This window comes from Chiloscyllium plagiosum, unplaced genomic scaffold (genome assembly GCF_037043375.1).
Source record: "Chiloscyllium plagiosum isolate Xiang-an unplaced genomic scaffold, Cpla_swu_hap1 HiC_scaffold_233, whole genome shotgun sequence".
Taxonomy (NCBI): Eukaryota; Metazoa; Chordata; class Chondrichthyes; order Orectolobiformes; family Hemiscylliidae; genus Chiloscyllium; species Chiloscyllium plagiosum.
Window position 1 is genome coordinate 61,616 of NW_028270372.1, and position 25,885 is coordinate 87,500.

Genomic DNA, 25,885 nt, shown 5'->3' on the forward strand with positions numbered 1-25,885 from the left:
TGTACACGGCTCCCTCAGTGTACAGTCTAACACGGACTGACCCCAATGTGTACACGGCTCCCTCAGTGTACAGTTTAACACGGACTGACCCCAATGTGTACACGGCTCCCTCAGTGTACACTCTAACACTGACTGACCCCAATGTGTACACGGCTCCCTCAGTGTACACTCTAACACGGACTGACCCAATGTGTACACAGCTCCCTCAGTGTACAGTCTAACACGGACTGACCCCAATGTGTACACGGCTCCCTCAGTGTGCAGTTTAACACGGACTGACCCCAATGTGTACACGGCTCCCTCAGTGTACACTCTAACACGGACTGACCCCCAATGTGTACACGGCTCCCTCAGTGTACAGTTTAACACGGACTGACCCCAATGTGTACACGGCTCCCTCAGTGTGCAGTTTAACACTGACTGACCCCAATGTGTACACGGCTCCCTCAGTGTGCAGTTTAACACTGACTGACCCCAATGTGTACACGGCTCCCTCAGTGTGCAGTTTAACACTGACTGACCCCACTGTGTGCACGGCTCGCTCAGTGTACACTCTAACACGGACTGACCCCAATGTGTACACGGCTCGCTCAGTATACACTCTAACACGGACTGACCCCAATGTGTACACTGCTCGCTCAGTGTACACTCTAACACGGACTGACCCCAATGTGTACACGGCTCGCTCAGTATACACTCTAACACGGACTGACCCCAATGTGTACACGGCTCGCTCAGTGTACACTGTAACACGGACTGACCCCAATGTGTACACGGCTCCCTCAGTGTACAGTCTAACACGGACTGACCCCAATGTGTACACGGCTCCCTCAGTATACACTCTAACACGGACTGACCCCAATGTGTACACGGCTCCCTCAGTGTACAGTCTAACACGGACTGACCCCAATGTGTACACGGCTCCCTCAGTGTACAGTTTAACACGGACTGACCCCAATGTGTACACGGCTCCCTCAGTATACACTCTAACACTGACTGACCCCAATGTGTACACGGCTCCCTCAGTGTACACTCTAACACTGACTGACCCCACTGTGTATACAGCTCCCTCAGTGTACAGTCTAACACGGACTGACCCCAATGTGTACACGGCTCCCTCAGTGTGCAGTTTAACACGGACTGACCCCAATGTGTACACGGCTCCCTCAGTGTACACTCTAACACGGACTGACCCCCAATGTGTACACGGCTCCCTCAGTGTACAGTTTAACACGGACTGACCCCAATGTGTACACGGCTCCCTCAGTGTGCAGTTTAACACTGACTGACCCCAATGTGTACACGGCTCCCTCAGTGTGCAGTTTAACACTGACTGACCCCAATGTGTACACGGCTCCCTCAGTGTGCAGTTTAACACTGACTGACCCCAATGTGTACACAGCTCCCTCAGAGTGCAGTTTAACACGGACTGACCCCAATGTGTACACGGCTCGCTCAGTGTACACTCTAACACGGACTGACCCCAATGTGTACACGGCTCGCTCAGTATACACTCTAACACGGACTGACCCCAATGTGTACACGGCTCGCTCAGTGTACACTCTAACACGGACTGACCCCAATGTGTACACGGCTCCCTCAGTGTACAGTCTAACACGGACTGACCCCAATGTGTACACGGCTCCCTCAGTATACACTCTAACACGGACTGACCCCAATGTGTACACGGCTCCCTCAGTGTACAGTTTAACACGGACTGACCCCAATGTGTACACGGCTCCCTCAGTGTGCAGTTTAACACTGACTGACCCCAATGTGTACACGGCTCCCTCAGTGTGCAGTTTAACACTGACTGACCCCAATGTGTACACGGCTCCCTCAGTGTGCAGTTTAACACTGACTGACCCCAATGTGTACACGGCTCCCTCAGTATACACTCTAACACGGACTGACCCCAATGTGTACACAGCTCCCTCAGAGTGCAGTTTAACACGGACTGACCCCAATGTGTACACGGCTCGCTCAGTGTACACTCTAACACGGACTGACCCCAATGTGTACACGGCTCGCTCAGTATACACTCTAACACGGACTGACCCCAATGTGTACACGGCTCGCTCAGTGTACACTCTAACACGGACTGACCCCAATGTGTACACGGCTCCCTCAGTGTACAGTCTAACACGGACTGACCCCAATGTGTACACGGCTCCCTCAGTATACACTCTAACACGGACTGACCCCAATGTGTACACGGCTCCCTCAGTGTACAGTCTAACACGGACTGACCCCAATGTGTACACGGCTCCCTCAGTGTACAGTTTAACACGGACTCACCCCAATGTGTACACGGCTCCCTCAGTGTACACTCTAACACTGACTGACCCCAATGTGTACACGGCTCCCTCAGTGTACACTCTAACACGGACTGACCCAATGTGTACACAGCTCCCTCAGTGTACAGTCTAACACGGACTGACCCCAATGTGTACACGGCTCCCTCAGTGTGCAGTTTAACACGGACTGACCCCAATGTGTACACGGCTCCCTCAGTGTACACTCTAACACGGACTGACCCCCAATGTGTACACGGCTCCCTCAGTGTACAGTTTAACACGGACTGACCCCAATGTGTACACGGCTCCCTCAGTGTGCAGTTTAACACTGACTGACCCCAATGTGTACACGGCTCCCTCAGTGTGCAGTTTAACACTGACTGACCCCAATGTGTACACGGCTCCCTCAGTGTGCAGTTTAACACTGACTGACCCCAATGTGTACACGGCTCCCTCAGTGTGCAGTTTAACACTGACTGACCCCAATGTGTACACAGCTCCCTCAGTGTGCAGTTTAACACTGACTGACCCCAATGTGTACACAGCTCCCTCAGTGTGCAGTTTAACACTGACTGACCCCAATGTGTACACGGCTCCCTCAGTGTACAGTTTAACACTGACTGACCCCAATGTGTACACGGCTCCCTCAGTGTGCAGTTTAACACTGACTGACCCCAATGTGTACACGGCTCCCTCAGTGTACACTCTAACACGGACTGACCCCCAATGTGTACACGGCTCCCTCAGTGTACAGTTTAACACGGACTGACCCCAATGTGTACACGGCTCCCTCAGTGTACAGTTTAACACTGACTGACCCCAATGTGTACACGGCTCCCTCAGTGTGCAGTTTAACACTGACTGACCCCAATGTGTACACGGCTCCCTCAGTGTGCAGTTTAACACGGACTGACCCCAATGTGTACACGGCTCCCTCAGTGTGCAGTTTAACACTGACTGACCCCAATGTGTACACGGCTCCCTCAGTGTACACTCTAACACTGACTGACCCCAATGTGTACACGGCTCCCTCAGTGTACACTCTAACACGGACTGACCCCAATGTGTACACGGCTCCCTCAGTATACACTCTAACACGGACTGACCCCAATGTGTACACGGCTCCCTCAGTGTACAGTCTAACACGGACTGACCCCAATGTGTACACGGCTCCCTCAGTGTGCAGTTTAACACTGACTGACCCCAATGTGTACACGGCTCCCTCAGTGTGCAGTTTAACACTGACTGACCCCAATGTGTACACAGCTCCCTCAGTGTACAGTTTAACACTGACTGACCCCAATGTGTACACAGCTCCCTCAGTGTACACTCTAACACGGACTGACCCCAATGTGTACACGGCTCCCTCAGTGTGCAGTTTAACACGGACTGACCCCAATGTGTATACAGCTCCCTCAGTGTACAGTTTAACACTGACTGACCCCAATGTGTACACAGCTCCCTCAGTGTACAGTCTAACACTGACTGACCCCAATGTGTACACGGCTCCCTCAGTGTACACTCTAACACGGACTGACCCCAATGTGTACACGGCTCCCTCAGTGTGCAGTTTAACACTAACTGACCCCAATGTGTACACGGCTCCCTCAGTCTACAGTTTAACACTAACTGACCCCAATGTGTACACACGGGTTACAGAGACAGGGAGGGGGTTACAGAGTCAGAGAGGGGGCTACAGTGACAGGGAGGGGGTGTAGTGGGTTACAGAGACAGGGAGGGGGTGTAGTGGGTTACAGAGACAGGGAGGGGGTGTAGGGGGGTTACAGAGACAGGGAGGGGGTGGAGGGGGTTACAGAGACAGGGTGGGGGTGTAGGGGGGTTACACAGATAGGGAGGGGGTTACAGAGACAGGGAGGGGGTGGAGGGGGTTACAGAGACAGGGAGGGGGTTACAGAGACAGGGAGGGGGTGGAGGGGGTTACAGAGACAGGGAGGGGGTTACAGAGACAGGGAGGGGGTTAAAGAAACGGGGATGGGGTGGAGGGGGGTTACAGAGACAGGGAGGGGGTGTAGGGGGTTACAGAGACAGGGAGGGGGTGGAGGGGGTTTACAGAGACAGGGAGGGCGTGTAGGGGGTTACAGAGACTGGGAGGGGGTGTAGGGGGTTACAGAGACAGGGAGGGGGTGTAGGGGGTTACAGAGACAGGGAGGGGGTGTCGGGGGTTACAGAGACTGGGAGGGGGTACAGAGACAGGGAGGGGGTGTCGGGGGGTTACAGAGACAGGGAGGGGGTTACAAAGACAGGGAGGGAGTTACAGAAACAGGGAGGGGGTGTAGGGGGTTACAGTGACAGGGAGGGGGTGTAGGGGATACAGAGACAGGGAGGGGGTGTGGGGTTTACAGAGACAGGGAGGGGGTGGGGGGGGGGGTGTTACAGAGACAGGGAGGGGGTGGAGGGGGTTACAGAGACAGGGAGGGGGTGGGGGGGTGTTAAAGAGACAGGGAGGGGGTTACAGAGACAGGGAGGGGGTGTAGGGGGTTACAGAGACAGGGAGGGGGTTACAGAGACAGGGAGGGGGTTACAGAGACAGGGAGGGGGTGTAGGGGGTTACAGAGACAGGGAGGGGGTTACAGAGACAGGGAGGGGGTGTAGGGGGTTACAGAGACAGGGAGGGGGTGTAGGGGGTTACAGAGACAGGGAGGGGGTTACAGAGACAGGGAGGGGGTGTAGGGGGTTACAGAGACAGGGAGGGGGTTACAGAGACAGGGAGGGGGTGTAGGGGGTTACAGAGACAGGGAGGGGGTGGAGGGGGTTACAGAGACAGGGAGGGGGTGGAGGGGGTTACAGAGACAGGGAGGGGGTTACAGAGACAGGGAGGGGCTGTAGGGGGTTACAGAGACAGGGAGGGGGTGTGGGCGGTTACAGAGACAGGGAGGGGGTTACAGAGACAGGGAGGGGGTGGAGGGGGGTTACAGAGACAGGGAGGGGGTGGAGGGGGTTACAGAGACAGGGAGGGGGTGTAGGGGGTTACAGATACAGGGAGGGGTTGTGGGGGGTTACAGAGTCAGGGAGGGGGTGTAGGGGGTTACAGAGACAGGGAGGGGGTTACAGAGACAGGGAGGGGGTTACAGAGACAGGGAGGGGATGGAGGGGGGTTACAGAGACAGGGAGGGGGAGTAGGGGGGTTACAGAGACAGGGAGGGGGTGTGGGGGGGTTACAGAGACAGGGAGGGGGTTTCAGGGGGTTACAGAGACAGGGAGGGGGTGTCGGGGGTTACAGAGACAGGGAGGGGGTTACAGAGACAGGGAGGGGGGTTACAGAGTCAGGGAGGGGGTGTAGGGGATTACAGAGACAGGGAGGGGGTGTAGGGGGGTTACAGAGACAGGGAGGGGGTTACAGAGACAGGGAGGGTGTGGGGGGGTTACAGATACAGGGAGGGGGTGTAGGGGGTTACAGAGACAGGGAGGGAGTGGAGGGGGTTACAGATACAGGGAGGGGGTTACAGAGACAGGGAGGGGGTACAGAGACAGGAAGGGGGTGTAGGGGGTTACAGAGACAGGGAGGGGGTTACAGAGACAGGGAGGGGGTACAGAGACAGGAAGGGGGTGTAGGGGGTTACAGAGACAGGGAGGGGGTTACAGAGACTGGGATGGGGTTACAGAGACAGGGAGGGGGTTACAGAGACAGAGAGGGGGTTACAGAGACAGGGAGGGGGTGTAGGGGGTTACAGAGACAGGGAGGGGGTTACAGAGACTGGGAGGGGGTACAGAGACAGGAAGGGGGTCTAGGGAGTTACAGAGACAGGGAGGGGGTGTAGGGGGTTACAGAGACAGGGAGGGGGTGTAGGGGGTTACAGAGACCGGGAAGGAGTGTAGGGGGTTACTGAGACAGGGAGGGGGTGGAGGGGGTTACAGAGACAGGGAGGGAGTGTAGGGGGTTACAGAGACAGGGAGAGGGTGTAGGGGGTTACAGAGACAGGGAGGGGGTGTAGGGGGTTACAGAGACAGGGAAGGGGTGTAGGGGGTTACTGAGACAGGGAGGGGGTGGAGGGGGTTACAGAGACATGGAGGGGGTATAGGGGGTTACAGAGACAGGGAGGGGGTTACGGAGGCAGGGAGGGGGTGGGGAGGTTACAGAGACAGGGAGGGGGTGTAGTGGGTTACAGAGACAGGGAGGGGGTTACAGAGACAGTGAGGGGGTGTAGGGGGTTACAGAGACAGGGAGGGGGTTACAGAGATAGGGAGGGGGTGTAGGGGGGTTACAGGGACAGGGAGGGGGTTACAGAGACAGGGAGGGGGTGGAGGGGGTTACAGAGACAGGGAGGGGGTGTAGGGGGTTACAGAGACAGGGAGGGGGTGTAGGGGGGTTACAGAGACAGGGAGGGGGTACAGAGACAGGGAGGGGGTGTAGGGGGGTTACAGAGACAGGGAGGGGGTACAGAGATAGGGAGGTTACAGAGACAGGGAGGGGGTGTAGGGGGGTTACAGAGACAGGGAGGGGGTACAGAGACAGGGAGGGGTTTACAGAGACAGGGAGGGGGTGGAGGGGGGTTACAGAGACAGGGAGGGGGTGTAGGGGGGTTACAGAGACAGGGAGGGGTTTACAGAGACAGGGAGGGGGTGGAGGGGGGTTACAGAGACAGGGAGGGGGTGGAGGGGGTTACAGAGACAGGGAGGGGGTGGAGGGGGGTTACACAGATAGGGAGGGGGTTACAGAGACAGGGAGGGGGTGGAGGGGGTTACAGAGACAGGGAGGGGGTTACAGAGACAGGGAGGGGGTGGAGGGGGTTACAGAGACAGGGAGGGGGTTAAAGAAACGGGGATGGGGTGGAGGGGGGTTACAGAGACAGGGAGGGGGTGTAGGGGGTTACAGAGACAGGGAGGGGGTGGAGGGGGTTTACAGAGACAGGGAGGGGGTGTAGGGGGTTACAGAGACAGGGAGGGGGTGTCGGGGGTTACAGAGACTGGGAGGGGGTACAGAGACAGGGAGGGGGTGTCGGGGGGTTACAGAGACAGGGAGGGGGTTACAAAGACAGGGAGGGAGTTACAGAAACAGGGAGGGGGTGTAGGGGGTTACAGTGACAGGGAGGGGGTGTAGGGGGTTACAGAGACAGGGAGGGGGTGTAGGGGATACAGAGACAGGGAGGGGGTGGAGGGGGTTACAGAGACAGGGAGGGGGTGGGGGGGGGTGTTACAGAGACAGGGAGGGGGTGTAGGGGGTTACAGAGACAGGGAGGGGGTGTGGGGGGTTACAGAGACAGGGAGGGGGTGGAGGGGGTTACAGAGACAGGGAGGGGGTGGGGGGGTGTTACAGAGACAGGGAGGGGGTTACAGAGACAGGGAGGGGGTGTAGGGGGTTACAGAGACAGGGAGGGGGTTACAGAGACAGGGAGGGGGTTACAGAGACAGGGAGGGGGTGTCGGGGGTTACAGAGACAGGGAGGGGGTTACAGAGACAGGGAGGGGGTGTAGGGGGTTACAGAGACAGGGAGGGGGTTACAGAGACAGGGAGGGGGTGTAGGGGGTTACAGAGACAGGGAGGGGGTGTAGGGGGTTACAGAGACAGGGAGGGGGTGGAGGGGGTTACAGAGACAGGGAGGGGGTGGAGGGGGTTACAGAGACAGGGAGGGGGTTACAGAGACAGGGAGGGGGTGTAGGGGGTTACAGAGACAGGGAGGGGGTGTGGGCGGTTACAGAGACAGGGAGGGGGTTACAGAGACAGGGAGGGGGTGTGGGCGGTTACAGAGACAGGGAGGGGGTGGAGGGGGGTTACAGAGACAGGGAGGGGGTGGAGGGGGTTACAGAGACAGGGAGGGGGTGTAGGGGGTTACAGATACAGGGAGGGGTTGTGGGGGGTTACAGAGTCAGGGAGGGGGTGTAGGGGGTTACAGAGACAGGGAGGGGGTTACAGAGACAGGGAGGGGGTTACAGAGACAGGGAGGGGATGGAGGGGGGTTACAGAGACAGGGAGGGGGAGTAGGGGGGTTACAGAGACAGGGAGGGGGTGTGGGGGGGTTACAGAGACAGGGAGGGGGTTTCAGGGGGTTACAGAGACAGGGAGGGGGTGTCGGGGGTTACAGAGACAGGGAGGGGGTTACAGAGACAGGGAGGGGGGTTACAGAGTCAGGGAGGGGGTGTAGGGGATTACAGAGACAGGGAGGGGGTGTAGGGGGGTTACAGAGACAGGGAGGGGGTTACAGAGACAGGGAGGGTGTGGGGGGGTTACAGATACAGGGAGGGGGTGTAGGGGGTTACAGAGACAGGGAGGGAGTGGAGGGGGTTACAGATACAGGGAGGGGGTTACAGAGACAGGGAGGGGGTACAGAGATAGGAAGGGGGTGTAGGGGGTTACAGAGACAGGGAGGGGGTTACAGAGACAGGGAGGGGGTACAGAGACAGGAAGGGGGTGTAGGGGGTTACAGAGACAGGGAGGGGGTTACAGAGACTGGGATGGGGTTACAGAGACAGGGAGGGGGTTACAGAGACAGAGAGGGGGTTACAGAGACAGGGAGGGGGTGTAGGGGGTTACAGAGACAGGGAGGGGGTTACAGAGACTGGGAGGGGGTACAGAGACAGGAAGGGGGTCTAGGGAGTTACAGAGACAGGGAGGGGGTGTAGGGGGTTACAGAGACAGGGAGGGGGTGTAGGGGGTTACAGAGACAGGGAAGGAGTGTAGGGGGTTACTGAGACAGGGAGGGGGTGGAGGGGGTTACAGAGACAGGGAGGGGGTGTAGGGGGTTACAGAGACAGGGAGGGGGTGTAGGGGGTTACAGAGACAGGGAGGGGGTGTAGGGGGTTACAGAGACAGGGAAGGGGTGTAGGGGGTTACTGAGACAGGGAGGGGGTGGAGGGGGTTACAGAGACATGGAGGGGGTATAGGGGGTTACAGAGACAGGGAGGGGGTTACGGAGACAGGGAGGGGGTGGGGAGGTTACAGAGACAGGGAGGGGGTGTAGTGGGTTACAGAGACAGGGAGGGGGTTACAGAGACAGTGAGGGGGTGTAGGGGGTTACAGAGACAGGGAGGGGGTTACAGAGATAGGGAGGGGGTGTAGGGGGGTTACAGGGACAGGGAGGGGGTTACGGAGACAGGGAGGGGGTGGAGGGGGTTACAGAGACAGGGAGGGGGTGGAGGGGGTTACAGAGACAGGGAGGGGGTGTAGGGGGTTACAGAGACAGGGAGGGGGTGTAGGGGGGTTACAGAGACAGGGAGGGGGTACAGAGACAGGGAGGGGGTGTAGGGGGTTACAGAGACAGGGAGGGGGTGTAGGGGGGTTACAGAGACAGGGAGGGGGTTACAGAGACAGGGAGGGGGTACAGAGATAGGGAGGTTACAGAGACAGGGAGGGGGTGTAGGGGGGTTACAGAGACAGGGAGGGGGTACAGAGACAGGGAGGGGTTTACAGAGACAGGGAGGGGGTGGAGGGGGGTTACAGAGACAGGGAGGGGGTGTAGGGGGGTTACAGAGACAGGGAGGGGGTGTAGGGGGTTACAGAGACAGGGAGGGAGTGGGGAGGTTACAGAGACAGGGAGGGGGTGTAGGGGGTTACAGAGACAGGGAGGGGGTGTGGGGGTTACAGAGACAGGGAGGGGGTGGAGGGGGTTACAGAGACAGGGAGGGGGTGGAGGGGGTTACAGAGACAGGGAGGGGGTTACAGAGACAGGGAGGGGGTGTAGGGGGGTTACAGAGACAGGGAGGGGGTGGAGGGGGTTACAGAGACAGGGAGGGGGTGTAGGGGGTTACAGAGACAGGGAGGGGGTTACAGAGACAGGGAGGGGGTGGAGGGGGGTTACAGAGACAGGGAGGGGGTGGAGGGGGTTACAGAGACAGGGAGGGGGTGTAGGGGGTTACAGAGACAGGGAGGGGGTGTAGGGGGTTACAGAGACAGGGAGGGGGTGGAGGGGGGTTACAGAGACAGGGAGGGGGTGGAGGGAGTTACAGAGACAGGGAGGGGATTGAGGGGGGTTACAGAGTCAGGGAGGGGGTGTAGGGGGTTACAGAGACAGGGAGGGGGTGGAGGGGGGTTACAGAGTCAGGGAGGGGGTGTAGGGGGTTACAGAGACAGGGAGGGGGTTACAGAGACAGGGAGGGGGTTACAGAGTCAGGGAGGGGGTGTAGGGGGTTACAGAGACAGGGAGGTGGTGTAGGGGGTTACAGAGACAGGGAGGGGGAGTAGGGGGGTTACAGAGACAGGGAGGGGGTGTAGGGGGTTACAGATACAGGGAGGGGTTGTGGGGGGTTACAGAGTCAGGGAGGGGGTGTCGGGGGTTACAGAGACAGGGAGGGGATGGAGGGGGGTTACAGAGTCAGGGAGGGGGTGTAGGGGGTTACAGAGACAGGGAGGGGGTTACAGAGACAGGGAGGGGGTTACAGAGTCAGGGAGGGGGTGTAGGGGGTTACAGAGACAGGGAGGTGGTGTAGGGGGTTACAGAGACAGGGAGGGGGAGTAGGGGGGTTACAGAGACAGGGAGGGGGTGTGGGGGGGTTACAGAGACAGGGAGGGGGTGTAGGGGCTTACAGAGACAGGGAGGGGGTGTCGGGGGTTACAGAGACAGGGAGGGGGTTACAGAGACAGTGAGTAGGTGTCGGGGGTTACAGAGACAGGGAGGGGGTGTAGGGGATTACAGAGACAGGGAGGGTGTGCAGGGGGTTACAGAGACAGGGAGGGGGTGTAGGGGGGTTACAGAGACAGGGAGGGTGTGGGGGGGTTACAGAGACAGGGAGGGGGTGTAGGGGGTTACAGAGACAGGGAGGGGGTGAAGGGGGTTACAGAGACAGGGAGGGGGTTACAGAGACAGGGAGGGGGTTACAGAGACAGGGAGGGGCTGTAGGGGGGTTACAGAGAGAGGGAGGGGGTGTCGGGGGTTACAGAGACAGGGAGGGGTTGGAGGGGGTTACAGAGACAGGGAGGGGGTGTCGGGGGTTACAGAGACAGGGAGGGGGTGTAGGGGGTTACAGAGACAGGGAGGGGGTGTAGGGGGGTTACAGAGACAGGGAGGGGGTGGAGGGGGTTACAGAGACAGGGAGGGGGTGTAGGCGGTTACAGAGACAGGGAGGGGGTTACAGACACAGGGAGGGTGTGGAGGGGGGTTACAGAGACAGGGAGGGGGTTACAGAGACAGGGAGGGGGTGGAGGGGGTTACAGAGACAGGGAGGGGGTGTAGGGGGGTTACAGAGACAGGGAGGGTGTTTCAGAGACAGTGAAGGGGTGGAGGTGGTTACAGAGACAGGGAGGGGGTGTAGGGGGGTTACAGAGACAGGGAGCGGGTGTCGGGGGTTACAGAGACAGGGAGGGGTTACAGAGACAGGGAGGGGGTTACAGAGACAGTGAGTAGGTGTCGGGGGTTACAGAGACAGGGAGGGGGTGTGGGGGGTTACAGAGACAGGGAGGGGGTTACAGAGACAGGGAGGGGGTGGAGGGGGGGTTACAGAGACAGGGAGGGGGTGTGGGGGGTTACAGAGACAGGGAGGGGGTGGAGGGGGGTTACAGAGACAGGGAGGGGGTGTCGGGGGGGTTACAGAGACAGGGAGGGGGTGGAGGGGGGTTACAGAGACAGGGAGGGGGTGTCGGGGGTTACAGAGACAGTGAGTAGGTGTCGGGGGTTACAGAGACAGGGAGGGGGTGTGGGGGGTTACAGAGACAGGGAGGGGGTTACAGAGACAGGGAGGGGGTGGAGGGGGTTACAGAGACATGGAGGGGGTGGAGGGGGTTACAGAGACAGGGAGGGGGTGTAGGGGGGTTACAGAGACAGGGAGGGGGTTGAAGGGGATACAGAATCAGAGAGGGGGTGTAGGGGGTTACAGAGACAGGGAGGGGGTTACAGAGACAGGGAGGGGGTGGAGGGGGTTACAGATACAGGGAGGGGGTTACAGAGACAGGGAGGGGGTACAGAGACAGGGAGGGGGTACAGAGACAGGAAGGGGGTGTAGGGGGTTACAGAGACAGGGAGGGGGTTACAGAGACTGGGAGGGCGTTACAGAGACAGGGAGGGGGTTACAGAGACAGAGAGGGGGTTACAGAGACAGGGAGGGGGTGTAGGGGGTTACAGAGACAGGGAGGGGTGTAGGGGGTTACAGAGACAGGGAGGGGGTGTAGGGGGGTTACAGAGACAGGGAGGGGGTTACAGAGACAGGGAGGGGATGGAGGGGGGTTACAGAGTCAGGGAGGGGGTGTAGGGGGTTACAGAGACAGGGAGGGGGTTACAGAGTCAGCGAGGGGGTGTAGGGGGTTACAGAGACAGGGAGGGGGTGTAGGGGGTTACAGAGACAGGGAGGGGGTGTAGGGGGTTACAGAGACAGGGAGGGGGTGGAGGGGGTTACAGAGACAGGGAGGGGGTGGGGGGGGGGGTGTTACAGAGACAGGGAGGGGGTGTAGGGGGGTTACAGAGACAGGGAGGGGGTGTAGGGGGGTTACAGAGACAGGGAGGGGGTGTAGGGGGGTTACAGAGACAGGGAGGGGGTGTGGGGGTTACAGAGACAGGGAGGGGGTGGGGGGGGGTGTTACAGAGACAGGGAGGGGGTGTCGGGGGTTACAGAGACAGGGAGGGGGTGTAGGGGGTTACAGAGACAGGGAGGGGGTGTGGGGGGTTACAGAGACAGGGAGGGGGTGGAGGGGGTTACAGAGACAGGGAGGGGGTGGGGGGGGGTGTTACAGAGACAGGGAGGGGGTGTGGGGGGTTACAGAGACAGGGAGGGGGTGTAGGGGGTTACAGAGACAGGGAGGGGGTGTAGGGGGTTACAGAGACAGGGAGGGGGTGGAGGGGGTTACAGAGACAGGGAGGGGGTTACAGAGACAGGGAGGGGGTGTAGGGGGGTTACAGAGACAGGGAGGGGGTGTACGGGGTTACAGAGACAGGGAGGGGGTGTGGGGGGTTACAGAGACAGGGAGGGGGTTAGAGAGACAGGGAGGGGGTGGAGGGGGGTTACAGAGACAGGGAGGGGGTGTAGGGGGTTACAGAGACAGGGAGGGGGTGTAGAGGGTTACAGAGACAGGGAGGGGGTGTGGGGGGTTACAGAGACAGTGAGGGGGTGTAGGGGGTTACAGAGACAGGGAGGGGGTGTAGGGGGTTACAGAGACAGGGAGGGGTTGTGGGGGGTTACAGAGACAGGGAGGGGGTTACAGAGACAGGGAGGGGGTGTGGGGGGTTACAGAGACAGGGAGGGGTTGTAGAGGGTTACAGAGACAGGGAGGGGGTGTGGGGGGTTACTGAGACAGGGAGGGGGTGTAGGGGGTTACAGAGACAGGGAGGGGTTGTAGAGGGTTACAGAGACAGGGAGGGGGTGTAGGGGGTTACAGAGACAGGGAGGGGGTGTAGAGGGTTACAGAGACAGGGAGGGGGCGTAGGGGGTTACAGAGAGAGGGAGGGCGTGTGGGGGGTTACAGAGACAGGGAGGGGGTGGGGGGGTGTTACAGACACAGGGAGGGGGTTACAGAGACGGGGAGGGGGTGTAGGGGGGTTACAGAGACAGGGAGGGGGTTACAGAGACAGGGAGGGGGTGTAGGGGGTTACAGAGACAGGGAGGGGTGTAGGGGGTTACAGAGACAGGGAGGGGGTGTAGGGGGGTTACAGAGACAGGGAGGGGGTTACAGAGACAGGGAGGGGATGGAGGGGGGTTACAGAGTCAGGGAGGGGGTGTAGGGGGTTACAGAGACAGGGAGGGGGTTACAGAGTCAGCGAGGGGGTGTAGGGGGTTACAGAGACAGGGAGGGGGTGTAGGGGGTTTCAGAGACAGGGAGGGGGTGTAGGGGGGTTACAGAGACAGTGAGGGGGTGTGGGCGGGTTACAGAGACTAGGAGGGGGTGTAGGAGGTTACAGAGACAGGGAGGGGGTGTAGGGGGTTACAGAGACAGGGAGGGGGTTACAGAGTCAGGGAGGGGGTGTAGGGGGTTACAGAGACAGGGAGGGGGTGTAGGGGGGTTACAGAGACAGGGAGGGGGTTACAGAGACAGGGAGGGGATGGAGGGGGGTTACAGAGTCAGCGAGGGGGTGTAGGGGGTTACAGAGACAGGGAGGGGGTTACAGAGACAGGGAGGGGGTTACAGAGTCAGGGAGGGGGTGTAGGGGGTTACAGAGACAGGGAGGGGGTGTAGGGGGTTACAGAGACAGGGAGGGGGTGTAGGGGGTTACAGAGACAGGGAGGGGGTGAAGGGGGTTACAGAGACAGGGAGGGGGTTACAGAGACAGGGAGGGGGTGTAGGGGGTTACAGAGACAGGGAGGGAGTGTAGGGGGTTACAGAGACAGGGAGGTGGTGTGGGGGGTAACAGAGACAGGGAGGGGGTGTAGAGGGTTACAGAGACAGGGAGGGGATGTAGGGGGTTACAGAGACAGGGAGGGGGTGAAGGGGGTTACAGAGACAGGGAGGGGGTGTCGGGGGTTACAGAGACAGGGAGGGGTTGGAGGGGGTTACAGAGACAGGGAGGGGGTGTAGGGGGTTACAGAGACAGGGAGGGGGTGTAGGGGGTTACAGATTCAGGGAGGGGGTGTAGGGGGTACAGAGACAGGGAGGGGGTTACAGAGACAGGGAGGGGGTGTAGGGGGTTACAGAGACAGGGAGGGGGTGTAGGGGGTTACAGAGACAGGGAGGGGGTGTAGGGGGTTACAGAGACAGGGAGGGGGTGGAGGGGGTTTACAGAGACAGGGAGGGGGTGTCGGGGGTTACAGAGACAGGGAGGGGGTGTCGGGGGTTACAGAGACAGGGAGGGGGTACAGAGACAGGAAGGGGGTGTAGGGGGTTACAGAGACAGGGAGGGGGTTACAGAGACAGGGAGGGGGTACAGAGACAGGAAGGGGGTGTAGGGGGTTACAGAGACAGGGAGGGGGTTACAGAGACAGGGAGGGGGTGTAGGGGGGTTACAGAGACAGGGAGGGGGTGTAGGGGGTTACAGAGACAGGGAGGGGGTGGTGGGGGGTTACAGAGACAGGAAGGGGGTGTAGGGGGTTACAGAGACAGGGAGGGGGTGTAGGGGGTTACAGAGACAGGGAGGGGGTGTAGGGGCTTACTGAGACAGGGAGGGGGTGGAGGGGGTTACAGAGACAGGGTGGGGGTGTAGGGGGTTACAGAGACAGGGAGGGGGTGTAGGGGCTTACTGAGACAGGGAGGGGGTGGAGGGGGTTACAGAGACATGGAGGGGGTGTAGGGGGTTACAGAGACAGGGAGGGGGTTACAGAGACAGGGAGGGGGGTGTAGGGGGTTACAGAGACAGGGAGGGGGTTACAGAGATAGGGAGGGGGTGGAGGGGGTTACAGAGACAGGGAGGGGGTGGAGGGGGTTACAGAGTCAGAGAGGGGGTGTAGGGGGTTACAGAGACAGGGAGGGGGTTACAGAGACAGGGAGGGGGTGTAGGGGGGTTACAGAGACAGGGAGGGGGTGTAGGGGGTTACAGAGACAGGGAGGGGGTTACAGAGACAGGGAGGGGGTGTAGTGGGGTTACAGAGACAGGGAGGGGGTGTAGGGGGTTACAGAGACAGGGAGGGGGTTACAGAGATAGGGAGGGGGTGGAGGGGGTTACAGAGACAGGGAGGGGGTGGAGGGGGTTACAGAGTCAGAGAGGGGGTGTAGGGGGTTACAGAGACAGGGAGGGGGTTACAGAGACTGGGAGGGGGTGGAGGGGGTTACAGAGACAGGGAGGGGGTGGAGGGGGTTACAGAGACAGGGAGGGGGTGTAGGGGGTTACAGAGACAGGGAGGGGGTTACAGAGACAGGGAGGGGGTACAGAGACAGGGAGGGGGTGTAGGGGGGTTACAGAGACAGGGAGGGGGTTTAGGGAGGTTACAGAGACAGGGAGGGGGTGTAGGGGGTTACAGAAAAAAGGATGGGGTTACAGAGACAGGGAGGGGGTGTGGGGGTTACAGAGACAGGGAGGGGGTGGAGGGGGTTACAGAGACAGGGAGGGGGTGGAGGGGGTTACAGAGACAGGGAGGGGGTGTAGGGGGTTACAGAGACAGGGAGGGGGTGTAGGGGGGTTACAGAGACAGGGAGGGAGTGTAGGGGGTTACAGAGACAGGGAGGGGGTGTAGGGGGTTACAGAGTCAGGGAGGGGGTGGAGGGGGTTACAGAGACAGGGAGGGGGTTACAGAGACAGCGAGGGGGTGTGGGGGGTTACAGAGACAGGGAGGGGGTGTAGGGGGGTTACAGAGACAGGGAGGGGGTGGAGGGGGTTACAGAGACAGGGAGGGGGTGTAGGGGGTTACAGAGACAGGGAGGGGGGTTACAGAGACAGGGAGGGGGTGGAGGGGGTTACAGAGACAGGGAGGGGGTGTAGGGGGGTTTACAGAGACAGGGAGGGGGTGGGGCTGGGATCCGGGAGGTTATGAAGGGGGTGTAATGCTGGGTTTGTTGCTGCCAGGGGAGGATCGTGGAGCCGCAGTGTGGAGGAGAGAGACGCCTGCACCGTCCTGTGTCTGCAATTCTCCGCAAGGACCCGGGCCCAGGACCTCGCTGACTTCTTCTCTCCCGTGGGGAAGGTAATGGGGTCACAGCCCCAAAACCTTTCAATCAACATTCAGTACAGGGAGCTTTCCCCTGTATCTAACCCCGTGCTGTCTCTGTCCCTGGGATGGGCGGGGGGACAGTGTAGAGGGAGCTTTACTCTGTATCTAACCCCGTGTTGTCCCTGGGATGGGGGGGACAGTGTAGAGGGAGCTTTACTCTGTATCTAACCCCGTGCTGTCCCTGTCCCTGGGATGGGGGGGACAGTGTAGAGGGAGCTTTACTCTGTATCTAACCCCGTGCTGTCTCTGTCCCTGGGATGGGGGGGACAGTGTAGAGGGAGCTTTACTCTGTATCTAACCCCGTGCTGTCCCTGGGATGGGGGTGGACAGTGTAGAGGGAGCTTTACTCTGTATCTAACCCCGTGCTGTCCCTGTCCCTGGGATGGGGGTGGGGGGACAGTGTAGAGAGAGCTTTACTCTGTATCTAACCCCGTGCTGTCCCTGTCCCTGGGATGGAGGGGGACAGTGTAGAGGGAGCTTTACTCTGTATCTAACCCCGTGCTGTCCCTGTCCCTGGGATGGGGGGGACAGTGTAGAGGGAGCTTTACCCTGTATCTAACCCCGTGCTGTCCCTGGGATGGGGGGGACAGTGTAGAGAGAGCTTTACTCTGTATCTAACCCCGTGCTGTCCCTGTCCCTGGGATGGGGGGGACAGTGTAGAGGGAGCTTTACCCTGTATCTAACCCCGTGCTGTCCCTGGGATGGGGGGGGACAGTGTAGAGGGAGCTTTACTCTGTATCTAACCCCGTGCTGTCCCTGTCCCTGGGATGGGGGGGACAGTGTAGAGGGAGTTTTACTCTGTATCTAACCCCGTGCTGTCCCTGTCCCTGGGATGGGGGGGGGGACAGTGTAGAGGGAGCTTTACTCTGTATCTAACCCCGTGCTGTCCCTGTCCCTGGGATGGGGGGGACAGTGTAGAGGGAGCTTTACTCTGTATCTAACCCCGTGCTGTTCCTGTCCCCCTGCCCCTGACCCTGTCCCTGACCCTGTCCCTGACCCTGTCCCTGTCCATGACCCTCTCCCTGACCCTGACCCTGACCCTGACCCTGGCCCTGACCCTCTCCCTGACCCCCTGTCCCCCTGACCTTGTCCCTGACCCTGTCCCTGTCCCTGACCCTGTCCCTGTCGCTGACCCTGTCCCTGACCCTGTCCCTGTCCCTGACCCTGACCCTCTCCCTGACCCCCTGTCCCCCTGCCCCTGACCCTGACCTGGCCCTGACCCTGTCCCTGTCCCTGACCCTGGCCCTGACCCTCTCCCTGACCCCCTGTCCCCCTGACCCTGTCCCTGACCCTGACCCTGGCCGTGACCCTGGCCCTGACCCTGTCTCTGACCCTGACCCTGACCCTCTCCCTGACCCCCTGTCCCCCTGCCATTGACCCTGTACCTGACCCTGTCCCTGTCCCTGTCCCTGGCCCTGACCCTGTCCCTGACCCTGACCCTGGCCGTGACCCTGGCCCTGACCCTGTCTCTGACCCTGACCCTGACCCTCTCCCTGACCCCCTGCCATTGACCCTGTCCCTGTCCCTGTCCCTGACCCTGTCCCTGACCCTGGCCCTGTCCCTGTCCCTGACCCTGTCCCTGGCCCTGGCCCTGACCCTGTCCCTGACCCTGTCCCTGACCCTGTCCCTGACCCTGTCCCTGACCCTGACCCCTGACCCCCTGACCCCCTGACCCCCTGTCCCTGTCCCTGACCCTGTTAGGTCCGGGATGTGAAGATTATATCCGACCGGAGTTCCCGTCGCTCGAAGGGAATCGCTTATGTGGAATTCTATGAGATTGACTCCGTTGCGTCAGCGATAGGTCTGTCAGGGCAGAGACTGCTCGGTATCCCCATCATTGTCCAGGCTTCACAGGTACAGACGGCGCTGAGGGAGGGGGCACTGAGGGAGGGGGCCCTGAGGGAGGGGGCCCTGAGGGAGGGGGCCCTGAGGGTGGGGGCACTGAGGGAGGGGGCACTGAGGGAGGGGGCCCTGAGGGAGGGGGCACTGAGGGAGGGGGCCCTGAGGGAGGGGGCACTGAGGGAGGGGGCCCTGAGGGTGGGGGCACTGACGGAGGGGGCACTGAGGGAGGGGGCCCTGAGGGAGGGGGCCCTGAGGGAGGGGGCCCTGAGGGTGGGGGCACTGACGGAGGGGGCACTGAGGGAGGGGGCCCTGAGGGTGGGGGCACTGACGGAGGGGGCACTGAGGGTGGGGGCACTGAGGGAGGGTCAGGGCTGAGGGAGGGGGCACTGAGGGAGGGGGCCCTGAGGGAGGGGGCACTGAGGGAGGGGGCACTGAGGGAGGGGGCCCTGAGGGAGGGGGCCCTGAGGGAGGGGGCACTGAGGGAGGGGGCACTGAGGGAGGGTCAGGGCTGAGGGAGGGGGCCCTGAGGGTGGGGGCACTGAGGGAGGGGGCACTGAGGGAGGGGGCACTGAGGGAGGGGGCACTGAGGGAGGGTCAGGGCTGAGGGAGGGGGCACTGAGGGAGGGGGCCCTGAGGGAGGGGGCACTGAGGGAGGGGGCACTGAGGGAGGGGGCCCTGAGGGAGGGGGCACTGAGGGAGGGGGCCCTGAGGGAGGGGGCACTGAGGGAGGGGGCCCTGAGGGAGGGGGCACTGAGGGAGGGGGCACTGAGGGAGGGGGCACTGAGGGAGGGTCAGGGCTGAGGGAGGGGGCACTGAGGGAGGGGGCCCTGAGGGAGGGGGCACTGAGGGAGGGGGCACTGAGGGAGGGGGCCCTGAGGGAGGGGGCACTGAGGGAGGGGGCCCTGAGGGAGGGGGCACTGAGGGAGGGGGCCCTGAGGGAGGGGGCACTGAGGGAGGGTCAGGGCTGAGGGAGGGGGCACTGAGGGAGGGGGCCCTGAGGGAGGGGGCACTGAGGGAGGGTCAGGGCTGAGGGAGGGGGCACTGAGGGAGGGGGCCCTGAGGGAGGGGGCACTGAGGGAGGGGGCACTGAGGGAGGGGGCCCTGAGGGAGGGGGCCCTGAGGGAGGGGCCCCTGAGGGAGGGGGCCCTGAGGGTGGGGGCACTGACGGAGGGGGCACTGAGGGTGGGGGCACTGAGGGAGGGGGCCCTGAGGGAGGGGGCACTGAGGGAGGGGGCCCTGAGGGTGGGGGCACTGAGGGAGGGGGCCCTGAGGGAGGGGGCACTGAGGGAGGGGGCCCTGAGGGAGGGGCCCCTGAGGGAGGGGGCCCTGAGGGTGGGGGCACTGAGGGAGGGGGCCCTGAGGGAGGGGGCACTGAGGGAGGGGGCCCTGAGGGAGGGTCAGGGCTGAGTGAGGGGGCACTGAGGGAGGGGGCCCTGAGGGAGGGGGCACTGAGGGAGGGGGCACTGAGGGAGGGGGCACTGAGGGAGGGTCAGGGCTGAGGGAGGGGGCACTGAGGGAGGGGGCCCTGAGGGAGGGGGCACTGAGGGAGGGGGCACTGAGGGAGGGGGCCCTGAGGGTGGGGGCACTGAGGGAGGGGGGCACTGAGGGAGGGGGCCCTGAGGGAGGGGGCACTGAGGGAGGGGGCCCTGAGGGAGGGGGCACTGAGGGAGGGGGCCCTGAGGGAGGGGGCACTGAGGGAGGGGGCCCTGAGGGAGGGGCCCCTGAGGGAGGGGGCCCTGAGGGTGGGGGCACTGAGGGAGGGGGCCCTGAGGGAGGGGGCCCTGAGGGAGGGGGCACTGAGGGAGGGGGCACTGAGGGAGGGTCAGGGCTGAGGGAGGGGGCACTGAGGGAGGGGGCCCTGAGGGAGGGGGCACTGAGGGAGGGGGCACTGAGGGAGGGGGCCCTGAGGGAGGGGGCCCTGAGGGTGGGGGCCCTGAGGGAGGGGGCACTGAGGGAGGGGGCACTGAGGGAGGGTCAGGGCTGAGGGAGGGGGCACTGAGGGAGGGGGCCCTGAGGGAGGGGGCACTGAGGGAGGGGGCACTGAGGGAGGGGGCCCTGAGGGTGGGGGCACTGAGGGAGGGGGCCCTGAGGGAGGGGGCACTGAGGGAGGGGGCACTGAGGGAGGGGGCACTGAGGGAGGGTCAGGGCTGAGGGAGGGGGCACTGAGGGAGGGGGCCCTGAGGGAGGGGGCACTGAGGGAGGGGGCCCTGAGGGAGGGGGCCCTGAGGGAGGGGGCACTGAGGGAGGGGGCCCTGAGGGAGGGGGCACTGAGGGAGGGGGCCCTGAGGGAGGGTCAGGGCTGAGGGAGGGGGCACTGAGGGAGGGGGCCCTGAGGGAGGGGGCACTGAGGGAGGGGGCCCTGAGGGAGGGTCAGGGCTGAGGGAGTGGGCCCTGAGGGAGGGGGCCCTGAGGGAGGGGGCCCTGAGGGAGGGTCAGGGCTGAGGGAGGGGGCCCTGAGGGAGGGGGCCCTGAGGGAGGGGGCACTGAGGGAGGGGGCCCTGAGGAGGGTCAGGGCTGAGGGAGGGGGCCCTGAGGGAGGGGCCCTGAGGGAGGGGGCACTGAGGGAGGGGGCCCTGAGGGAGGGGCACTGAGGGAGGGGGCCCTGAGGAGGGGGCACTGAGGGAGGGGGCCCTGAGGGGAGGGGGCCCTGAGGGAGGGTCAGGGGCTGAGGGAGTGGGCCCTGAGGGAGGGGGCCTGAGGGAGGGGGCCCTGAGGGAGGGGGCACTGAGGGAGGGGCCCTGAGGGAGGGGCACTGAGGGAGGGGGCCCTGAGGGAGGGGGCACTGAGGAGGGGGCACTGAGGGAGGGGGCCCTGAGGGAGGGTCAGGGCTGAGGGAGGGGGCACTGAGGAGGGGGCCTGAGGGAGGGGGCCCTGAGGGAGGGGGCACTGAGGGAGGGGGCCCCTGAGGGAGGGGGCCCTGAGGGAGGGTCAGGGCTGAGGGAGTGGGCCCTGAGGGAGGGGGCCCTGAGGGAGGGGGCACTGAGGGAGGGGGCCCTGAGGGAGGGGCCCTGAGGGAGGGTCAGGGCTGAGGGAGGGGGCCCTGAGGGAGGGGGCACTGAGGGAGGGGGCCCTGAGGGAGGGGGCACTGAGGGAGGGGGCCCTGAGGGAGGGGGCACAGGAGGGAGGGGGCACTGAGGGAGGGGGCCCTGAGGGTGGGGGCACTGAGGGTGGGGGCCCTGAGGGAGGGGCACTGAGGGAGGGGGCCCTGAGGGAGGGGGCCCTGAGGGAGGGGGCACTGAGGGAGGGGGCCCTGAGGAGGGTCAGGGCTGAGGGAGGGGGCACTGAGGAGGGGCCCTGAGGGAGGGGGCACTGAGGGAGGGGGGCCCTGAGGGAGGGTCAGGGCTGAGGGAGGGGGCCCTGAGGGAGGTCAGTGCTGAGGGAGCGGGCCCTGTCGGAGGGTCAGTGCTGGAGGGAGTGGGCACTGTCGGAGGGTCAGTGCTGAGGGAGTGGGCACTGTCAGAGGGTCTGTGCTGAGGGAGTGGGCACTGTCGGAGGGTCAGTGGCTGAGGGAGTGGGCACTGTCGGAGGGTCAGTGCTGAGGGAGTGGGCACTGTCGGAGGGTCAGTGCTGTGGGTGTGGGCGCTGTCGGAGGGGTCAGTGCTGAGGGAGTGGGCACTGTCGGAGGGTCAGTGCTGAGGGTGTGGGTACTGTCGGAGGGTCAGTGCTGAGGGAGTGGGCACTGTCGGAGGGTCAGTGCTGTGGGTGTGGGCGCTGTCGGAGGGGTCAGTGCTGAGGGAGTGGGCACTGTCGGAGGGTCAGTGCTGAGGGTGTGGGTACTGTCGGAGGGTCAGTGCTGAGGGAGTGGGCACTGTCAGAGGGTCTGTGCTGAGGGAGTGGGCACTGTCGGAGGGTCAGTGCTGAGGGAGTGGGCACTGTCGGAGGGTCAGTGCTGAGGGAGTGGGCACTGTCGGAGGGTCAGTGCTGTGGGTGTGGGCGCTGTCGGAGGGGTCAGTGCTGAGGGTGTGGGCACTGTCGGAGGGTCAGTGCTGAGGGTGTGGGCACTGTCGGAGGGTCAGTGCTGAGGGTGTGGGCACTGTCGGAGGGTCAGGGCTGAGTGAGGGGGCACTGAGGGAGGGGGCCCTGAGGGAGGGGGCACTGAGGGAGGGGGCACTGAGGGAGGGGGCACTGAGGGAGGGTCAGGGCTGAGGGAGGGGGCACTGAGGGAGGGGGCCCTGAGGGAGGGGGCACTGAGGGAGGGGGCACTGAGGGAGGGGGCCCTGAGGGAGGGGGCCCTGAGGGTGGGGGCACTGAGGGAGGGGGCACTGAGGGAGGGGGCCCTGAGGGAGGGGGCACTGAGGGAGGGGGCCCTGAGGGAGGGGGCACTGAGGGAGGGGGCCCTGAGGGAGGGGGCACTGAGGGAGGGGGCCCTGAGGGAGGGGCCCCTGAGGGAGGGGGCCCTGAGGGTGGGGGCACTGAGGGAGGGGGCCCTGAGGGAGGGGGCCCTGAGGGAGGGGGCACTGAGGGAGGGGGCACTGAGGGAGGGTCAGGGCTGAGGGAGGGGGCACTGAGGGAGGGGGCCCTGAGGGAGGGGGCACTGAGGGAGGGGGCACTGAGGGAGGGGGCCCTGAGGGAGGGGGCCCTGAGGGTGGGGGCCCTGAGGGAGGGGGCACTGAGGGAGGGGGCACTGAGGGAGGGTCAGGGCTGAGGGAGGGGGCACTGAGGGAGGGGGCCCTGAGGGAGGGGGCACTGAGGGAGGGGGCACTGAGGGAGGGGGCCCTGAGGGTGGGGGCACTGAGGGAGGGGGCCCTGAGGGAGGGGGCACTGAGGGAGGGGGCACTGAGGGAGGGGGCACTGAGGGAGGGTCAGGGCTGAGGGAGGGGGCACTGAGGGAGGGGGCCCTGAGGGAGGGGGCACTGAGGGAGGGGGCCCTGAGGGAGGGGGCCCTGAGGGAGGGGGCACTGAGGGAGGGGGCCCTGAGGGAGGGGGCACTGAGGGAGGGGGCCCTGAGGGAGGGTCAGGGCTGAGGGAGTGGGCCCTGAGGGAGGGGGCCCTGAGGGAGGGGGCCCTGAGGGAGGGTCAGGGCTGAGGGAGGGGGCCCTGAGGGAGGGGGCCCTGAGGGAGGGGGCACTTGAGGGAGGGGGCACTGAGGGAGGGGGCCCTGAGGGAGGGTCAGGGCTGAGGGAGGGGGCCCTGAGGGAGGGGGCCCTGAGGGAGGGGGCACTGAGGGAGGGGGCCCTGAGGGAGGGGGCACTGAGGGAGGGGGCCCTGAGGGAGGGGGCACTGAGGGAGGGGGCCCTGAGGGAGGGGGCCCTGAGGGAGGGTCAGGGCTGAGGGAGTGGGCCCTGAGGGAGGGGGCCCTGAGGGAGGGGGCCCTGAGGGAGGGGGCACTGAGGGAGGGGGCCCTGAGGGAGGGGGCACTGAGGGAGGGGGCCCTGAGGGAGGGGGCACTGAGGGAGGGGGCACTGAGGGAGGGGGCCCTGAGGGAGGGTCAGGGCTGAGGGAGGGGGCACTGAGGGAGGGGGCCCTGAGGGAGGGGGCCCTGAGGGAGGGGGCACTGAGGGAGGGGGCCCTGAGGGAGGGGGCCCTGAGGGAGGGTCAGGGCTGAGGGAGTGGGCCCTGAGGGAGGGGGCCCTGAGGGAGGGGGCACTGAGGGAGGGGGCCCTGAGGGAGGGGGGCCCTGAGGGAGGGTCAGGGCTGAGGGAGGGGGCACTGAGGGAGGGGGCCCTGAGGGAGGGGGCACTGAGGGAGGGGGCCCTGAGGGAGGGGGCACTGAGGGAGGGGGGCCCTGAGGGAGGGGGCACTGAGGGAGGGGGCCCTGAGGGAGGGGGCCCTGAGGGTGGGGGGCACTGAGGGTGGGGGCCCTGAGGGAGGGGGCACTGAGGGAGGGGGCCCTGAGGGAGGGGGCCCTGAGGGAGGGGGCACTGAGGGAGGGGGCCCTGAGGGAGGGTCAGGGCTGAGGGAGGGGGCACTGAGGGAGGGGGCCCTGAGGGAGGGGGGCACTGAGGGAGGGGGCCCTGAGGGAGGGTCAGGGCTGAGGGAGGGGGCCCTGAGGGAGGGTCAGTGCTGAGGGAGCGGGCCCTGTCGGAGGGTCAGTGCTGAGGGAGTGGGCACTGTCAGAGGGTCTGTGCTGAGGGAGTGGGCACTGTCGGAGGGTCAGTGCTGAGGGAGTGGGCACTGTCGGAGGGTCAGTGCTGAGGGAGTGGGCACTGTCGGAGGGTCAGTGCTGTGGGTGTGGGCGCTGTCGGAGGGGTCAGTGCTGAGGGAGTGGGCACTGTCGGAGGGTCAGTGCTGAGGGTGTGGGTACTGTCGGAGGGTCAGTGCTGAGGGAGTGGGCACTGTCGGAGGGTCAGTGCTGTGGGTGTGGGCGCTGTCGGAGGGGTCAGTGCTGAGGGAGTGGGCACTGTCGGAGGGTCAGTGCTGAGGGTGTGGGTACTGTCGGAGGGTCAGTGCTGAGGGAGTGGGCACTGTCAGAGGGTCTGTGCTGAGGGAGTGGGCACTGTCGGAGGGTCAGTGCTGAGGGAGTGGGCACTGTCGGAGGGTCAGTGCTGAGGGAGTGGGCACTGTCGGAGGGTCAGTGCTGTGGGTGTGGGCGCTGTCGGAGGGGTCAGTGCTGAGGGTGTGGGCACTGTCGGAGGGTCAGTGCTGAGGGTGTGCCTGCTCTATACCTCCCTCTGTATCTCACCATATCTCACTCGCTGTATTTTGCCATATTCTCCCTTGAATATTCCCTTTTCTGCTCTGTATCCTCCTCCATATCCACCTCTTTGTCCCACTGTACCATCCCCCTCCATATCCTCTCTGTGTCCCACTGTACCATCCCCCTCCATATCCTCCTCTGTGTCCCACTGTACCTTCCCCCTCCATATCCTCTCTGTGTTCCACTGTACCATTCCCCTCCATATCCACTCTGTGTCCCACTGTACCATCCCCCTCCATATCCTCTCTGTGTCCCACTGTACCATCCCCCTCCATATCCTCTCTGTGTCCCACTGTACCATCCCCCTCCATATCCTCTCTGTGTCCCACTGTACCATCCCCCTCCATATCCTCTCTGTGTCCCACTGTACCATCCTCCTCTATATCCTCTCTGTGTCCCACTGTACCATTCCCCTCCATATCCACTCTGTGTCCCACTGTACCATCCCCCTCCATATCCTCTCTGTGTCCCACTGTACCATCCTCCTCTATATCCTCTCTGTGTCCCATTGTATCCTCCTACATATCCTCTCTGTGTCCCACTGTACCATTCCCCTCCATATCCACTCTGTGTGCCACTGTATCCTCCCCCTCCATATCCTCTCTGTGTCCCACTGTACCATCCCCCTCTATATCCTCTCTGTGTCCCATTGTATC

At 63.3% G+C, this 25,885-nt stretch overlaps 1 protein-coding gene across 1 annotated transcript in view; it reads left to right on the forward strand.

The window, feature by feature from the left end:
• Positions 1–25,885, forward strand: part of LOC148133650 (putative RNA-binding protein 23) — a gene marked incomplete at its 3' end in the record, with an annotated part of 90,580 nt that overhangs the window by 59,684 nt on the left and 5,011 nt on the right. Inside the window, exons 3-4 of the mRNA XM_087985761.1 lie at positions 16,606–16,723; positions 18,452–18,604. Of these exons, the coding sequence (XP_087841887.1) occupies positions 16,606–16,723; positions 18,452–18,604 (271 nt within the window). The remainder of the gene's footprint in view (positions 1–16,605; positions 16,724–18,451; positions 18,605–25,885) is intronic.